At 46.9% G+C, this 14125-nt stretch overlaps 2 protein-coding genes across 4 annotated transcripts in view; one reads left to right on the forward strand and one right to left on the reverse strand.

Moving 5' to 3' along the window:
* The first annotated feature begins 558 nt into the window (after nucleotides 1-558).
* LOC133352410 (ribonuclease T2-like) lies at nucleotides 559-3887 on the forward strand. The gene is made up of 2 exons (XM_061568032.1): nucleotides 559-568; nucleotides 2544-3887. The coding sequence occupies exon 2, from the start codon at nucleotides 2561-2563 to the stop codon at nucleotides 3368-3370; it is 810 nt and encodes a 269-aa protein (XP_061424016.1). The 5' UTR covers nucleotides 559-568; nucleotides 2544-2560; the 3' UTR covers nucleotides 3371-3887.
* Nucleotides 3888-5471: 1584 nt separating this feature from the next.
* The window catches only part of NADK (NAD kinase), a 57134-nt gene continuing 48480 nt past the window's right edge, over nucleotides 5472-14125 (reverse strand). For all 3 annotated transcript variants that reach the window (XM_061567898.1, XM_061567900.1, XM_061567899.1), the window contains 3 exons: nucleotides 11564-11721; nucleotides 10725-10807; nucleotides 5472-10296 (listed from right to left, as the gene is read on the reverse strand). In XM_061567898.1, the coding sequence (XP_061423882.1) occupies nucleotides 10053-10296; nucleotides 10725-10807; nucleotides 11564-11721 (485 nt within the window). In that variant the 3' untranslated portion in view covers nucleotides 5472-10052. The remainder of the gene's footprint in view (nucleotides 10297-10724; nucleotides 10808-11563; nucleotides 11722-14125) is intronic.

A 14125-nucleotide genomic window follows, 5' to 3' on the forward strand; every position in this document is an offset into this window, starting at 1 on the left:
ACAATCATAGCAGCAGCAGCATCGTCACCCTGCTGAGAAAACCTGATAGAGAAACTTGAAGCTCGGTGAGAATTCCCTGGGTGGACAATCATAGCAGCAGCAGCATCGCCACCCTGCTGAGAAAACCCGATAGATAAACTTGAAGCTCGGTGAGAATTCCCTGGGTGGACAAGCATAGCAGCAGCAACAACAACAAATGCCCGTGTCATAACGCTGATCGATTCGGAGGCATGGATAATCGAGGTGGCTAGCGGCGTATAGGATGGTGGCGGACAAGAGGAAGTCGGAGATTGGCAGGATGGAGCCGCAATTATTTGAAATCGCGGTCAGCATGAGAAACCAAGCCCCTCGACACGGATGTGGAGGCATCGAAGATGGAAACTCGTGGGGAGCGATGGGCCGGGGGAATTTTTTTTTATTGAGGGGTGGGAGAGGTGGTGGGGGGAGGCGGAGAGTGGCTCATCGAAGGAGGAGGTGGTAGGCGGAGACGGTGACAGACGCTGGCTCGGGCTGATATAAAGGGGCACCACTCTCTGACAAACGCAGGGCTTGTACGACTCCGATCACGGTGGGTGTCGGTGTGAATGTGAGTGCCCTGTAACCCTCCCACCGCCCCCCCCCCCGCGCTGTAATCAGTGCCGGATTAAATATTTATTTACTATATAACACGATTTTTGTTCCTGGGTAGTAAGTGTTATTTTCTAATTGCTTATGCCTCAAAAGTATAGATCATGTCTATTTTAAATCCTTTATATTAAGTTCACTTGTTTGCTTGCTTGCGCGCTTACGACCGTGCAAATATTTCGGTCGTTTTTTTAACCCACTTCCCGTGATCAAATCGAGCTGACATTTTGCACACAGACTCGTTGTGCGTGACAATTTATTTTCGTGAAAATGTTTTCCAAAATGTTACACTTTTTAGGAAAAAATAAATTATATTTAATTACCAATTGCTTAATGGTGGCAGGCAATCATCTGACCCATAGGTGGCAGCCATCTCAAGCCAGATGACGAGAGGACTCTAGCCGCCACGCATATAAAGGATTTATAGTGAAAAACTTTGTTTTTAAGGGTTAATTTTTCCCGATAAACTTTGCTTTTGTGACCAGGACTTTACGGGAAGGAATGACACAAATGCACACCACGTTTTCTCATTGAAAATAGGGACATTTCTAAATATCACTGTCCTGGTCACATAAGCAAAGTTTGTGGGGAATAATAGCAATTTTCTGTACTTTTGAGGCATAAGCAATTGGAAAATAACACTTACTACCCAGGAACAATTTTGTTTTGTTACACTGAATTATCGTAGCAGCACAAGTAGCTGCATAAGTAGCTACGGGCCTCGCACTTTCAAGGGCCCCGCGCTAAATCCTTTCAAGCTATCAATTCCGGTTCAGTGATTCTACACTTGCTATATTACTATAGTGCTATACTGCCTTCAAATTTTACGAACGACTGGGTGTTTAAAGTTAGCGATTTGTCGTATTATCTGTCTGTATAGCAAATGAAAAAATTAAATTTATTATGCAAGTAAAACATTTGTGTTTTATTATTTGTATTTTTTTTGTAATTTAGGGCCCTTTATAGCATATGCTACAGGCCCAGTTTGCTCTTCAACACACCGGTGTGCTGTACCAGTCACGAATTGGCACGTTCTGTTTACGTGACAAACCTTACTAATTGGCTGTGTCGGGTGGTGGCGGGTTTAACGACACATTTCTCTGACCACTCTCTGCTGCTTCGATACGAATTATGGGGCAATTGCTCGAGACGTCGCCTGCTACGTGCGTTTCCTCTTTAAGGGTCGTGTGCTGTGGACGAATGCGTTGGTTGGGGCTTTGCTATCCATGCTCGTGCATCAATGCCGACGCAGTGCGATATCTCACACACACACACGTGTACTCTGCTTCACTGTAAACATGTTAAGGCCCCTGTGAGTCACTCATCACAAGGTTGGTACTGAACAATACAGAAGCTGAGCCGTAGGTGAAATGCTGTTCGCAACCACGAATAATTCGAGAGTAATCATAATGAGTACATTTGGTATCCACGCGATTCCTAAAGCGCAAAGGCTGTCGCGAAAACCCCGGCATGTAAAAAATTCATTTTAAAACAATTCTAGCGCTAACGCTTGGTGTACATGCGACGACGACGACTCTTCGAGCCGAGACGTAGAAGATTTGCCCCCCTGGTGTGGTCGATGAGGCCCCATCGAGGTGACTTCAGAAGCAGTTCTGTGACATCATCTTCCGGACTCATTCTCTCGCAAGTAAAAATGCCTTTTTTTACTTTTCCAAGAAATCCTCGCCTAGTTTGTAAGATCTTCTTGGTTCTTTCGGTAAAGTCACGTAGAAGGGAAGTAATACAATAATAAAAATAAAACATAATAAAATAATATAATAATATAATATAATCTGAGTGGGGGGGGGGGTGAAACCTAACATTGGGTTGCATCAAAATCCCCACCGTGCACAATAACTCCCCAAACTTCTTTCGACGAATCGATTTCAAAATTCAATTTCGTTTTTCTTTCTACCCAGCCGATTTCACGCGCACCATGCCGGCTCACGTGCAGCTGCTGACCTTCCTGATCGTCGTCGCCGGGGTCACCGCCGGGGTGACCGCCGGGGTCACCTCCCGCCACGAGAAGGAGGATAAGGAGCCGCGAGAAGGCTGGAGCCACCTCGTTCTCGCGCAGTCGTGGCCGCAGAGCGTCTGCAAGAAGCTGCAGTCGGAGCACCTCAAGTGCTACGTCCCCGACTCGGTGAAAAAAAGCTGGACGATCCACGGCCTCTGGACCTACCACAGGGAGAGCTGCAACGACCTGTGGCCGTTCCAAATCGCCAACATCCAGGATCTGGTGCCCTACATGAACGAGTATTGGCCGGCTCTGAAAGCGTCCAACTCCACATTCTTCTGGTCGCGTGAGTGGTCGCGCCACGGCACGTGCGCGGCTCAGCTGTCGGCGCTCGGCTCCCAGCACAAGTACTTCGCCAAAGCTATCGAGCTCTACCAGATGATCGACGTGGCCGGGGCGCTGGGCGACGCGGGCATCTACCCTTCGCACGGGAAGGGCTACAAGTTCAAGCACGTGCTCGCGGCCATCAGCGCCGCGTTCGGGGTCACGCCCAAGCTCATGTGCCTCGACATGCCGCGCTTTCAGGACGCGCAGATGCTGTCGGAGATTCACGTGTGCTGGACGAAAGATTTTTTGCCGGTCGATTGCTCGAAGGTGCCCGATTTCAACGCCGCCGCCGCCGACGACAAACGCGGCAACCCTCAGAGTGGCCCGGCCGGCTCTTTGCATTGCAACCCCACGAAGTGGCTGTTCTACCCGGACATCAGCATGCCAGCGGCGTGCTTGTGAGGTGTCGCAGTCAAGACCACCGTGTCGCTGTGCGCTTGTCTCTCCCCTTTTCCGCGGCGCGCCGTTCGTGGCAATGCGTAAATGCTTTGAATTGTTCGTGTCCAAAGTGTGTCCTTTTTTGAAGTAACAATTAATGAGCGCACACAACACTGAAGCGCCCAAAAGCGAAGAGCAACGGTGAAGGCATTGTGGGTCAGAGTTCTGGGGGGGTTCCAGATTTTTTAATTAACCTGAAAAAAATCATCTGAAAACTAGGCAGAGATACACGGAGCTTCGGACGATCGGTATCTAAGACACCGTTTCGGAATGATGGGCCCCGCTCTAAATGCTTTCAAGCTATAAATTCCGAACTTAATTTGGAGCTTTCGTGACTGCAGTAATTACTCTATGGTTCTTTCGGTAAAGTCACGTATAAAGATAAAATAATAAATTCAATACAAGCATAGCTATCAATTCCAGTTCAGTGAATCTGCACTTGCTCTATTACTATAGTACTATACTGCCTTCGACTTTTATGAACGACTGGGTATTTAGGGTTAGCGATTTGTCGTATTATCTGACTGTATAGCAAAATGAGAAAATACAATTACTTTACTGTGCAAATAAAAAATTCACGTATTTTATTATTTGTGTTTTTTTTTTTATTTAGGGCCATGTGCAGTTTTGTTCCCCTTGTTCAATAAATGCTTCAGGAGACGGTTATAAATAATCATTCTCACATGCAGCGTCTTGTGACTGAGCCGCAGAAACGATACGTCCTTCAGATTTTCAAGGGGCATTTAATGCATCACGCCAATCTGATTTCATGGCACTCTAACAAGGAAAGGCTTTGTTTCACGACGTTTTCATATGTATTTATTTTATTCTGTACGTCATGTATGTTGAACTTATTTTGCGCCGTACGCAGCCAACCGCGCTAATCGGAGGTGTGGGGGATGGACAACAAACTAAACACAAAAAGCAATTCTGAAGAAATTAGTTTTTAATAGAGATTATGTAAAAGTGCATAGCTCCTAATCTCGGAAGGAAGAGCGTTCCAGACGGCCGCAGAAGCGCATCTGAAAGCGCGCGACGCGGTGACGCCCCGTCTTTGTCTGATGGCCAAGCCAAAAGTTGGATGGATGACGTGTCATCATCATCATCAGCGGCCGCGATCAACCCACGACCCGGACGAAGGCCTCTCCCCAATCCGTCACCACCTCTCCCGGCGGTGCCCGCGACGGCACAATCCACCCAGCACGTCGCCCGCCCCTGGACGGACCGTCCGTGCCTTCTTCGCGGGACCGATCTCACCGCTCCATCGCTGTGGCGGAAGCACCTCGTGGAAGTCGTCGTCGCCGTTACACCATCCCCGTGTCTCGACCTCCATTGCTCGTCGTCCCTTCCAACTGTGACGTGCCCTGCCCGAACCCACACAACATACCCGAATGGTCTAACACGTGGTAGGCTTTCGCAAGCAATATTAACCCATAAGAGGGGGTTTTTTTTGTGCTTAGATCGCGTAAATATAAATGTGTCGTTAAACCTACCACCACCTGATACAGCCAATTTGTAAGGGATTTGACACGTAAACAAAACGCCAAATAGTTACTTCAGCCCACCGGTGTGTTGAAGAGTTAAATCCACGACTTTTACAATGTGAGTACGACGTTTCGCTTGTAATTACATCCAGAATCATCGGGTGATTTGCCAGAATATGAATGAAGAGTCTTCCCCACGCCAATTGAGTCATGGGGCTTGTTTGACCAAATGTCACCGACAGCGCATCCTGAGGTGGTCGTAGCAAGATTCCGACGGCGGTGGTGGTTTGTGGAGCTGTCGAGTGACGCCGAGAATCGGACCGTGAAGCCAGCGATGAATGTTCTAGAAGGGAGCGTGGGACGTGGTGAGTCGCCGTCTTGTACCCATCAGGATTCTTCCGCGTTGCTACCACAAGATGTGTTTGCATTGAGATGCTCATGTAAGTGAAAACTGTAATTGTACATTTCTCAAATTTTCTGCTTCACAGGCAGCAGTAGCAGCCTAGTATCGACATCATCATCACCACCACCACCGATGCTCTATTACACGAAAGAAATGAAAATAACTGCAACAAGCGAAATCAAAATTAACAAGGTAGAATGACACTTTATTTCTCGTCAGACATCAATATGAAAACGATCTCCGGGCGAATATGTACATCTCAGGAAGCCAGAAATTAAGTTTTTAATGGCAGTAGATTTTTGTTTAGCGATTTTGAATCGAAAACGGCATGCGGATCAAACAACAACGAAAAACAAAAGCTCACGAAACGAATTAAACCCTCGCATGGTACTCGACTCGATGGGGAATAAAATACAAGAGGGGGGGGGAGGAATATCTTCGCCCGCTAGTGAACGCACAAAACTTTAAACCAACTTCAATGTCGGTGTTGTCAATGGATATCCCACCTCCACCCACACGCGTTTTCATTCCCCCAGGAACAAATATTTGGTTCGTATTTCTAGTCCATTGGGACACTCCTAGTTTCGATTACGGGGGTTCGGGTTAGTTCAAACTACATTCATTGATTAGCAAAATATTGGGTGTACTATTCTAAAAGCAAACGGAGCAACTGGTTCACAAAATAGTTCAGAAGTCCAATTTTTTTGTTAATATTTAATTTGAAAGTGCATGGCTTTAGACTTGTATGCAAAGATAGATAACATTGTTTAAAAAAAAACACATTTATAAATAATTGCATGGGGAAGAAATATACCCAAATATTGGTTGACACGAGAGGGAACAGATTTCTATTCTCCTACAGCGGAGTGTAGCAACTGTGTGGAAACCTTCCGTGAGCCAATGAGGACAATTAAACTACCCCCCCCCCGCCGCAGGTTTTTCACGTTGTGTCGGCCAACGCGAGTTCCAGGAGGGCATGGGTTCGAGCCCGACACCCGGACGCCTGCTGCTGTATATTTGGGAGTTTGCATGTCTCTCCCGTTCTCTCTCCCCGTGGTTTGCGTGGATTTTTCTCCAGGCCGTCCGGTTTTTCCCTTCCACGTTTCGAATCAACACGCGTTCAAGAGTATTTGGCTGCTATGCATTTACACGTGATAAGCCAACTTCATTTGTGATGGCCGGATGTCTCCGCGTGAATCTCCACGTCCAGGCAGAGAAGGGGGGGGACAAAGGAGTCCATGCGAAGCGCTCCAAAACGCCCACCCAGAAACCGCTCCGCAAACACCCACCACGCAGCGTGGCCGAACGCTGCGACTCCCAACTATCGTACTCGTGACGTAATCGATTAATCCATGTATTATTGCTTTGATTAATCGATTAATCACTGTTAACAAAAAACCAGCATACAGAGTCGCATATCATTTGCGTACATTAACAATCAACACGCTGGGCATGCACTGTGGGAAGAGAGTGCTGCGTTTTTTGAGGCGCCTCTCGGCGGCGTTTGCAATTTCGAAACGGCTGCCGAGTAATTGATTACAAAAAAAATCATCAATAGTTTACTCCTCTCCCCTTGCTTTCCCTAACCGTCAGTTACAGCACTACCTCATCGAGCCTCGCTCTCCCTAACCCCTTGTGTAAGGTGACTGAGTAGGGTGACAGCTACATATTTGTCGGGCAGAGAATTGCACAAAAGGTCGAGGGCGATTGAAAGGCATGGAACGATGCAGACGTTCACCGATTAAAATCGAATTCCATGCGCGAGTCGAACAAACAGCGCCCACGTGATAATCGATTATTTAAGACTGACAAATAATATGCAAATTTATAAGCTTCATATTACATTTAACATAACGTGGCGAATACGATTATACAAGGCAGAAAAAAAATAAAAACGATAAAAAAAATTGAGACCCCAAAAAAAAAAGATTCTTGAATTGAATCATAACTTCAAACTGTGACAATTCATCGAATTGTGGGAAGTGGGGGGGGGGGGGGTTAGGCTATTCCTTCCGGAATAACTTGTTGTCTAAAAAAACACATTTCCCTTCACCCAAAAGAAATCTTGTAAATATATTTTTAGGTGACGGGTAAACGAGGTTTGGTCCCATGCCCGAGGGAGAATGGGGGAGAGTGGAGAGAACCACATTGGGAGAGTGTGAGAGAGACAGAAAGGAAGAGTGTGAGAGCGAGGAGAGTGGGAGAGCGATGGTAGTGATGGAAGTGATGGATATGGGGGAGAGTGTGTGTGTGGTGGAGGCCAGCAATGGAGAGGCAGATTCGTACGCCCTGAGACACGGCTGGCAGGATGACACAGTCGGGTCCAAGCGATGTAAAAAAACCACGTGGATTTTTACCGATCCATGTACGCTTACGTTACACGCATCGAATCGTGCGTGATTTATGCAAATTATATTCCATAGTGATAGATTTAGCTTAATCGATAGAAGAAAACTGAACAACCGAAAGAGATCAAAGATAAATAATACAACTGAAGACGGTTATAAAAAAACGAGACAACAGAGCTCTGATTCTCGTACCGAGTTGCCACCGTAGGCTGGGGCGAATCGTTACCACCGGCCTAACAACTCAGAGAAACGAGAGAGGAATAAATAACGATTGCGATGGTAAGAAGACGGACGTATGAAGGTTAATGAAGGATGGAAGAAAATCAGTAAATGCACAGAAAGGAGGAAAGATTAAGGAGACAGGAGGTGAGAGTGTGTGGAATAAAATCCATTACAGGGGTTGGAAAGGGACTGCGACAAATAAAAATACAGACCAGAGGAACCAGAAGATGGGGGAAGCATAAGAAGCACCGACATAACCCAAGATGAGTAATAATGACACTTAAAACAGCATTGTTTGCTGAACTTGCAAATACATTGACATTGCAATTCAGTACGAATGATACGATTTTAGTTGTAATTGAATCCCCAGATATGAACATTACGTTTAAGGGTTTTCATCAGTCGGCCAGAACACAAGCGCAGATGCAGCCGTCAACAAACTAAACCGTTACGAACACGAGGCGAGCAAATGCGGACGATGCTGGTGGCAGTGATTGACTCTCCGCGAGCATCAGGCCGACACCGTGGTGATCTTCGTAACGGGACCACGCGTGAGTGCGCACGCATGCGCCCGTGCGTGCATGCGTCTGCCTTCCGCTGCCAATATGGTGAAATGCACAACAACGAGCGCACGTTTGTCTTTAAGGCGTTCTGACCAAGACATTACCGCAAAGTCTAAGTGGGTTTTTTTGTTCATCCCACATTTAAATGCTTGCAATTTAAGACACGTTGCTGCGTTGCTACGTGCCAAGAGTAAACAGTGAAATTTTTGGGAACCGCTATTTCTGTAACAAGGCTGCTAGATCGAGGAACAACACTGTGCCTACGCTTACATTTCAAAACCGCTTGGTCGATATGCGTCGAAGTGCCTTGACGTCATTTTAAACGCATCTCATCGACTTCTGAAAAAAATACGTTTTGAAACCTCTATACTTTAAATTGTAAACTGCTACTTAATGCTTTATACGTACGTTTCTATTTCATTTGCTTGACATTCAGACCCTGTATAATGAAGCCGTGTTTTGACCTTTGTTAGCGTGTGTTGCAGGTCGCGTGTGGTGGGGTAGAGTGTGGGTCAGCGGGAGAAGAGGAGGCCGACTGCTCCGTCGAGGGGAGGGCGGCCTTCCATCAGCAGCAGTGGCGTGATCAAGAAATTGCTGGGACTGCACCTTTACACTTTTCACACGTGCACTTACTTGCTTTTGTAGCCAACCTAACTCTTGAGAAAAAGAGCCACCTATTCTCACCGAGCTCTCATCTGCTTTTCAAATAAAGAACGTGGTATAAAGCGGAGGTCTGTATGCTGCCAAAATTAGAAGGAGGGTGCAAGATCCGTGAGAATGGAGGAGACGTGAACTAAGAACCTTAGGCTGAGAATTCGAGATTTTATCGATGTGTCCCTGGAAAATGTAATCATAACGTTTCCCAGTGACCATCATTAAGACAGCACTTGTTTTTTTTCAAAATGAATGTCATTTGACCAAAGCTTCTGCATACAATAAACATACAATGTGGATTTATGTAATGTCTGAATGTGACATCTGGATTATTTCCTTTATATAGAGAGAGAGAGAATCCGGTGGTCCTAGACAGAGCACATGAGAAGGGCCTGAGCCAGGATTTGAACAGGGGCAGGGAGCCAATAGCACGGATGCCTGGGGGGCAAGCTCGTTCCAGACTGTGGAGGTGTTGAGACAGACATTGAAGCCAGGACCTTGAACAGGGGTAGGAGGTTGACAGCATGATTGCCTGGGGGAAGTCCGTTTCAGGCTACGGGTCAAGGCAGTTACATTGAAGCCTGGACCTCAACAGAAGCGGGGAGCTGACAGCACGAAGAGCTGAGGGAAGGACATTCCAGCCTATGGGAGAGTTGGGAGATTTAAAGCTTTCGTGACTGCAGGGATTCATCTTCTTGGTTCTTTCGGTAAAGTCACGTAGAATGGAAATAATAAAATAATAAAAATAAAACATAATAAAATAATTCTCACGACGTTTCGGCCACAACGCAAGCAGCCGTCCTCAGGTGAAGAACAGGTCTGTCGAGAAGACAGAGTCTGAAATCTGTCTTCTCGACAGACCTGTTCTTCACCTGAGGACGGCTGCTTTACCGAAAGAACCAAGAAGAAGAGTTGGGAGAGAAGGACGAAGTGACAGACAAATCCGGATGGGAGAGAAAACCAGCCTGGGCGTCAGCCCTGCTTATTGTCATCGTCCTCGTCGCCACCACTGCCACCGCTGCCACCACCGCCGCCGCCGGCCCCAACGCTGCCGTCCCCATTGTGGTATTCGTCGTCACCGAAGCCGTCGGCCAGGTGGCACTGCCGCTTGCGCACGTTCCAGTGCAGGCACTCGGCGAGGCTCTCGAACCAGTCCTGCACGGGGTCCTCGCAGCACACCGACGGCACCGGGAAGCACGACGTCGTGATCTTGATGCTGCGGCGCCGGACGGGCGGGGAAAAAAAAAAAGAGAACAGAAAATGAGAAGCGGTGTCATTACCGTTGCCACCGTTAACTAGAACCGAAACGGGGAGCTGCGATTGCCCACCGACGCGTTCACCGGGAATCGAATCGAGCGGGCAACGCTGCAATCGGTGAGGGGCTCGATTTGGTCCGACCTGAAAATGCATTGGAGAGCTGTACAGAACAAACCACGAAAACCTACGCACTCGGGGAAGTACGCGTTAACGGTGATACGTAATTGAGTCAAATGAGTTCTAACCCCCGTATACATAGAGCTTAAAGGATGTTGTTGTTCCCTCCCAATCTGCCAAGTTTTGCGTGAGGGGGTAATGTTTTCCTTACCTCACACACCCCCCCCCCGACGTGAGAAATCACACCGAGCCCCCCACCCCCCCACAAACCTGTCTCCGTGCTGGATCTCCTGGCGGCGGCGCCCGTCGAACGACACCCACGCCGTGTTGCGCGCGTCCGGTGACAGCATGATCTGTTCGCGCACGGCAACGTCACGCGCGGCATTAAAACCGTGAACCACACGGAGGTGGCCCAGTGGCTCAAGTGTCCACGCTTTGCAGAAATTTCAAGTGGTAGTGCAGCCCCAGATCAATGCTGCATTGCACAGCAACTACGGAAGCATTGTTAGCATGGTTGGCTACGTACGGTGCGAAAGAGGTTCAACATACGTGCGTACATTATAGTGCACGTTCTGGAATTGGCTTGAGAGTTTCAGTGATGTCAGTGACGTTTGTTTTTTAACCTAGCTCATGCCACTGCTGGCAGCAGGGCCTCCTCTAGAGAGGGCTCAATAAAAAAGCCCCTCTATGGGGTACGTTAATATAAAGGGAATACAAATTTGGTCTTCATGGGAATCATTGGGTATCATTGAGAATACAGATGTAAATCACTGAGCTAAGATGGCACATGGGTCACATGGTTGGGGTGGGGGCACCCCCCTCTCCCCCTCCCCGGGCGGGGGTGACATGTGTTGCAATCAGAGCATGTCGGTGACTGTCACTGTCAACCGAACAATGGGATTCCGTTACAAACTCAGATGCACCGGGTTTATCCCGGTATGTCGTGGACGCTGCAGCGTAGCTCATCGCTGCGGAGGAGGGGGCCAGACTGAAAAGCTGTGCTCAGCGAAAACGCGGTGGGGACGGTGGGGCCGGAGGAGCGTTGCGGGGAGGGGGTGGGCGGCGGGGGGGGGGGGGGGCGGCGGGGGGGGGGGGGGGGGAGCACTCACCGTGAGCTCCACACCGGCCGGCACAACGATGGGGCGAAAGGAGAGCGAGTGGGGGCAGATGGGGGTGATGAGGATGGCCGGGACGTTGGGGTGGATCATGGAGGCCCCCGCTGCCGCAGAGTAGGCCGTGCTACCGGTAGGCGTCGACACGATCAGGCCTGGAACCGCCAACAAAGCCGCGCCCACCCCCCAGCAATGAAAACGTTAAACGACTGAAAAATAATCTGACCTTAACACGTGAGCTCCGACCTACACAGATCCACGCCACCGTTCAGACGATAGAACTTTGCGAGTCCACAATAGACGCGGCCTCGCCGTGCCATGTTGATCGTAGGGAATGTTTGGCCGTACTTTACCACGTTGATCAGTGTGAGTTGATGAAAGGAGGGGTGGCTCTGATGTGACTTGCCACTGATGTTAGCCGTGCCCAGGAATCGATCACCAGGTTCATAAGCTCCGTGAGCTAACTACTTCACCACCACTCCCATCCCCTCTGCCCCCAGGCTACATGCATATATGTGAGATCTACTATACGACAATGAACATTTTTCGATTTAAAGCTTTCGTGACTGCAGGGATTCATCTTCTTGTTTCTTTCGGTAAAGTCACGTAAAAGGGAAGTAATAAAATAATAAAAATAAAACATAATAAAACAATTCTCACGACGTTTCGGCTACAACGCAAGCAGCCGTCTTCAGGTGAAGAATGAGACACTACCAAACTAGGAGCTTATATATAAGCTGCATTGGGGGTTGAAGAGCGCCTTAACAAAAAGAATGTGCATGTGAAGAGGAATTTAGCATATTCATGGAAAATGCGTAGGCGTTGGGCGGGGGGGTGTCAAAGTCATATTATGCCCATGCATTATGCAGGATCAGCAGCAACCAAGGGGGGTGCAGGGATTAGCAGTAACAAAGGAAAGGAATGTTAATGATATGTAGCTGCAGTTACTCAACAACCACGTAGAAAACTAAAGTATAAACTACATAAAAAACTAAAGTATAAACTGCATCGCACCATCAGTATACTTACTATACTCTATAATAAGCTGAGTTACTAACAGCAAGTAATACATTACAATTCTACCTCGTAAAAATTCTATAATATGCTTCCATCTAAACCTTATTCTCTTATATCACACGAGCATATACCGTACTATATACTGCCATAGATAAACCCAACATTAAATTATATACTGTATTGCTGTAAACCAACCTATATCTTATACATTTAATATAACACTATGTATTATTCTACACACCCTAATGTGTATCGAAATGGTTTATTACGTCCTTCCAATGATTGCTGAGCCAGAATCCATCTTCTCGGTTAAAATTGTCTCTGTGTTTGTATATGTGGATCGCCTCATGAACGAATCTCTCATGATAGCCAGATGGCTTGCAGAGAACCTCTGTCTTGGAGACAGAGGTTCTCTTCGTTCATGAGGCGATCCACATATACAAACACAGAGACAATTTTAACCGAGAAGATGGATTCTGGCTCAGCAATCATTGGAAGGACGTAATAAACCATTTCGATACACATTAGGGTGTGTAGAATAATACATAGTGTTATATTAAATGTATAAGATATAGGTTGGTTTACAGCAATACAGTATATAATTTAATGTTGGGTTTATCTATGGCAGTATATAGTACGGTATATGCTCGTGTGATATAAGAGAATAAGGTTTAGATGGAAGCATATTATAGAATTTTTACGAGGTAGAATTGTAATGTATTACTTGCTGTTAGTAACTCAGCTTATTATAGAGTATAGTAAGTATACTGATGGTGCGATGCAGTTTATACTTTAGTTTTTTATGTAGTTTATACTTTAGTTTTCTACGTGGTTGTTGAGTAACTGCAGCTACATATCATTAACATTCCTTTCCTTTGTTACTGCTAATCCCTGCACCCCCCTTGGTTGCTGCTGATCCTGCATAATGCATGGGCATAATATGACTTTGACACCCCCCCGCCCAACGCCTACGCATTTTCCATGAATATGCTAAATTCCTCTTCACATGCACATTCTTTTTGTTAAGGCGCTCTTCAACCCCCAATGCAGCTTATATATAAGCTCCTAGTTTGGTAGTGTCTCATTCTTCACCTGAAGACGGCTGCTTGCGTTGTAGCCGAAACGTCGTGAGAATTGTTTTATTATGTTTTATTTTTATTATTTTATTACTTCCCTTTTACGTGACTTTACCGAAAGAAACAAGAAGACAATGAACATGTTTCACATAGAAGATTTGTAATTCTTCACGTAATATTTACGGCATTTATTGCCATGTGGCAGTTATAAATATATGAATTTCTCAATAATCCATACACGTGGTCATTTATCCCTGTTATCAGTGAACTGCACCCTGTCTGCCGAGTCAGCAGTTCCTGCGGGATTGCTGTGTCAACAACAAGCGAATGGAGGTCGAACAAACTCCGGGCATTTATGGAACCACCACTCTCCCTGCAGAAAGGGCATTGTCCCACAGTTTATGACATTCATTTTGGTTCATCGCAGAGTAGGGATTCTGAAATGTCAGATAAAGGGACCTGAAGT

Source organism: Lethenteron reissneri, chromosome 40, assembly GCF_015708825.2.
Source record: "Lethenteron reissneri isolate LAM-NWPU_2019-01 chromosome 40, ASM1570882v1, whole genome shotgun sequence".
In the NCBI taxonomy this organism is placed as follows: domain Eukaryota; kingdom Metazoa; phylum Chordata; class Hyperoartia; order Petromyzontiformes; family Petromyzontidae; genus Lethenteron; species Lethenteron reissneri.

Bases quoted from the DNA above. Each gene is read 5' to 3' on its own strand.
- LOC133352410 (XM_061568032.1), top strand. From the start codon at position 2,561: ATGCCGGCTCACGTGCAGCTGCTGACCTTCCTGATCGTCGTCGCCGGG.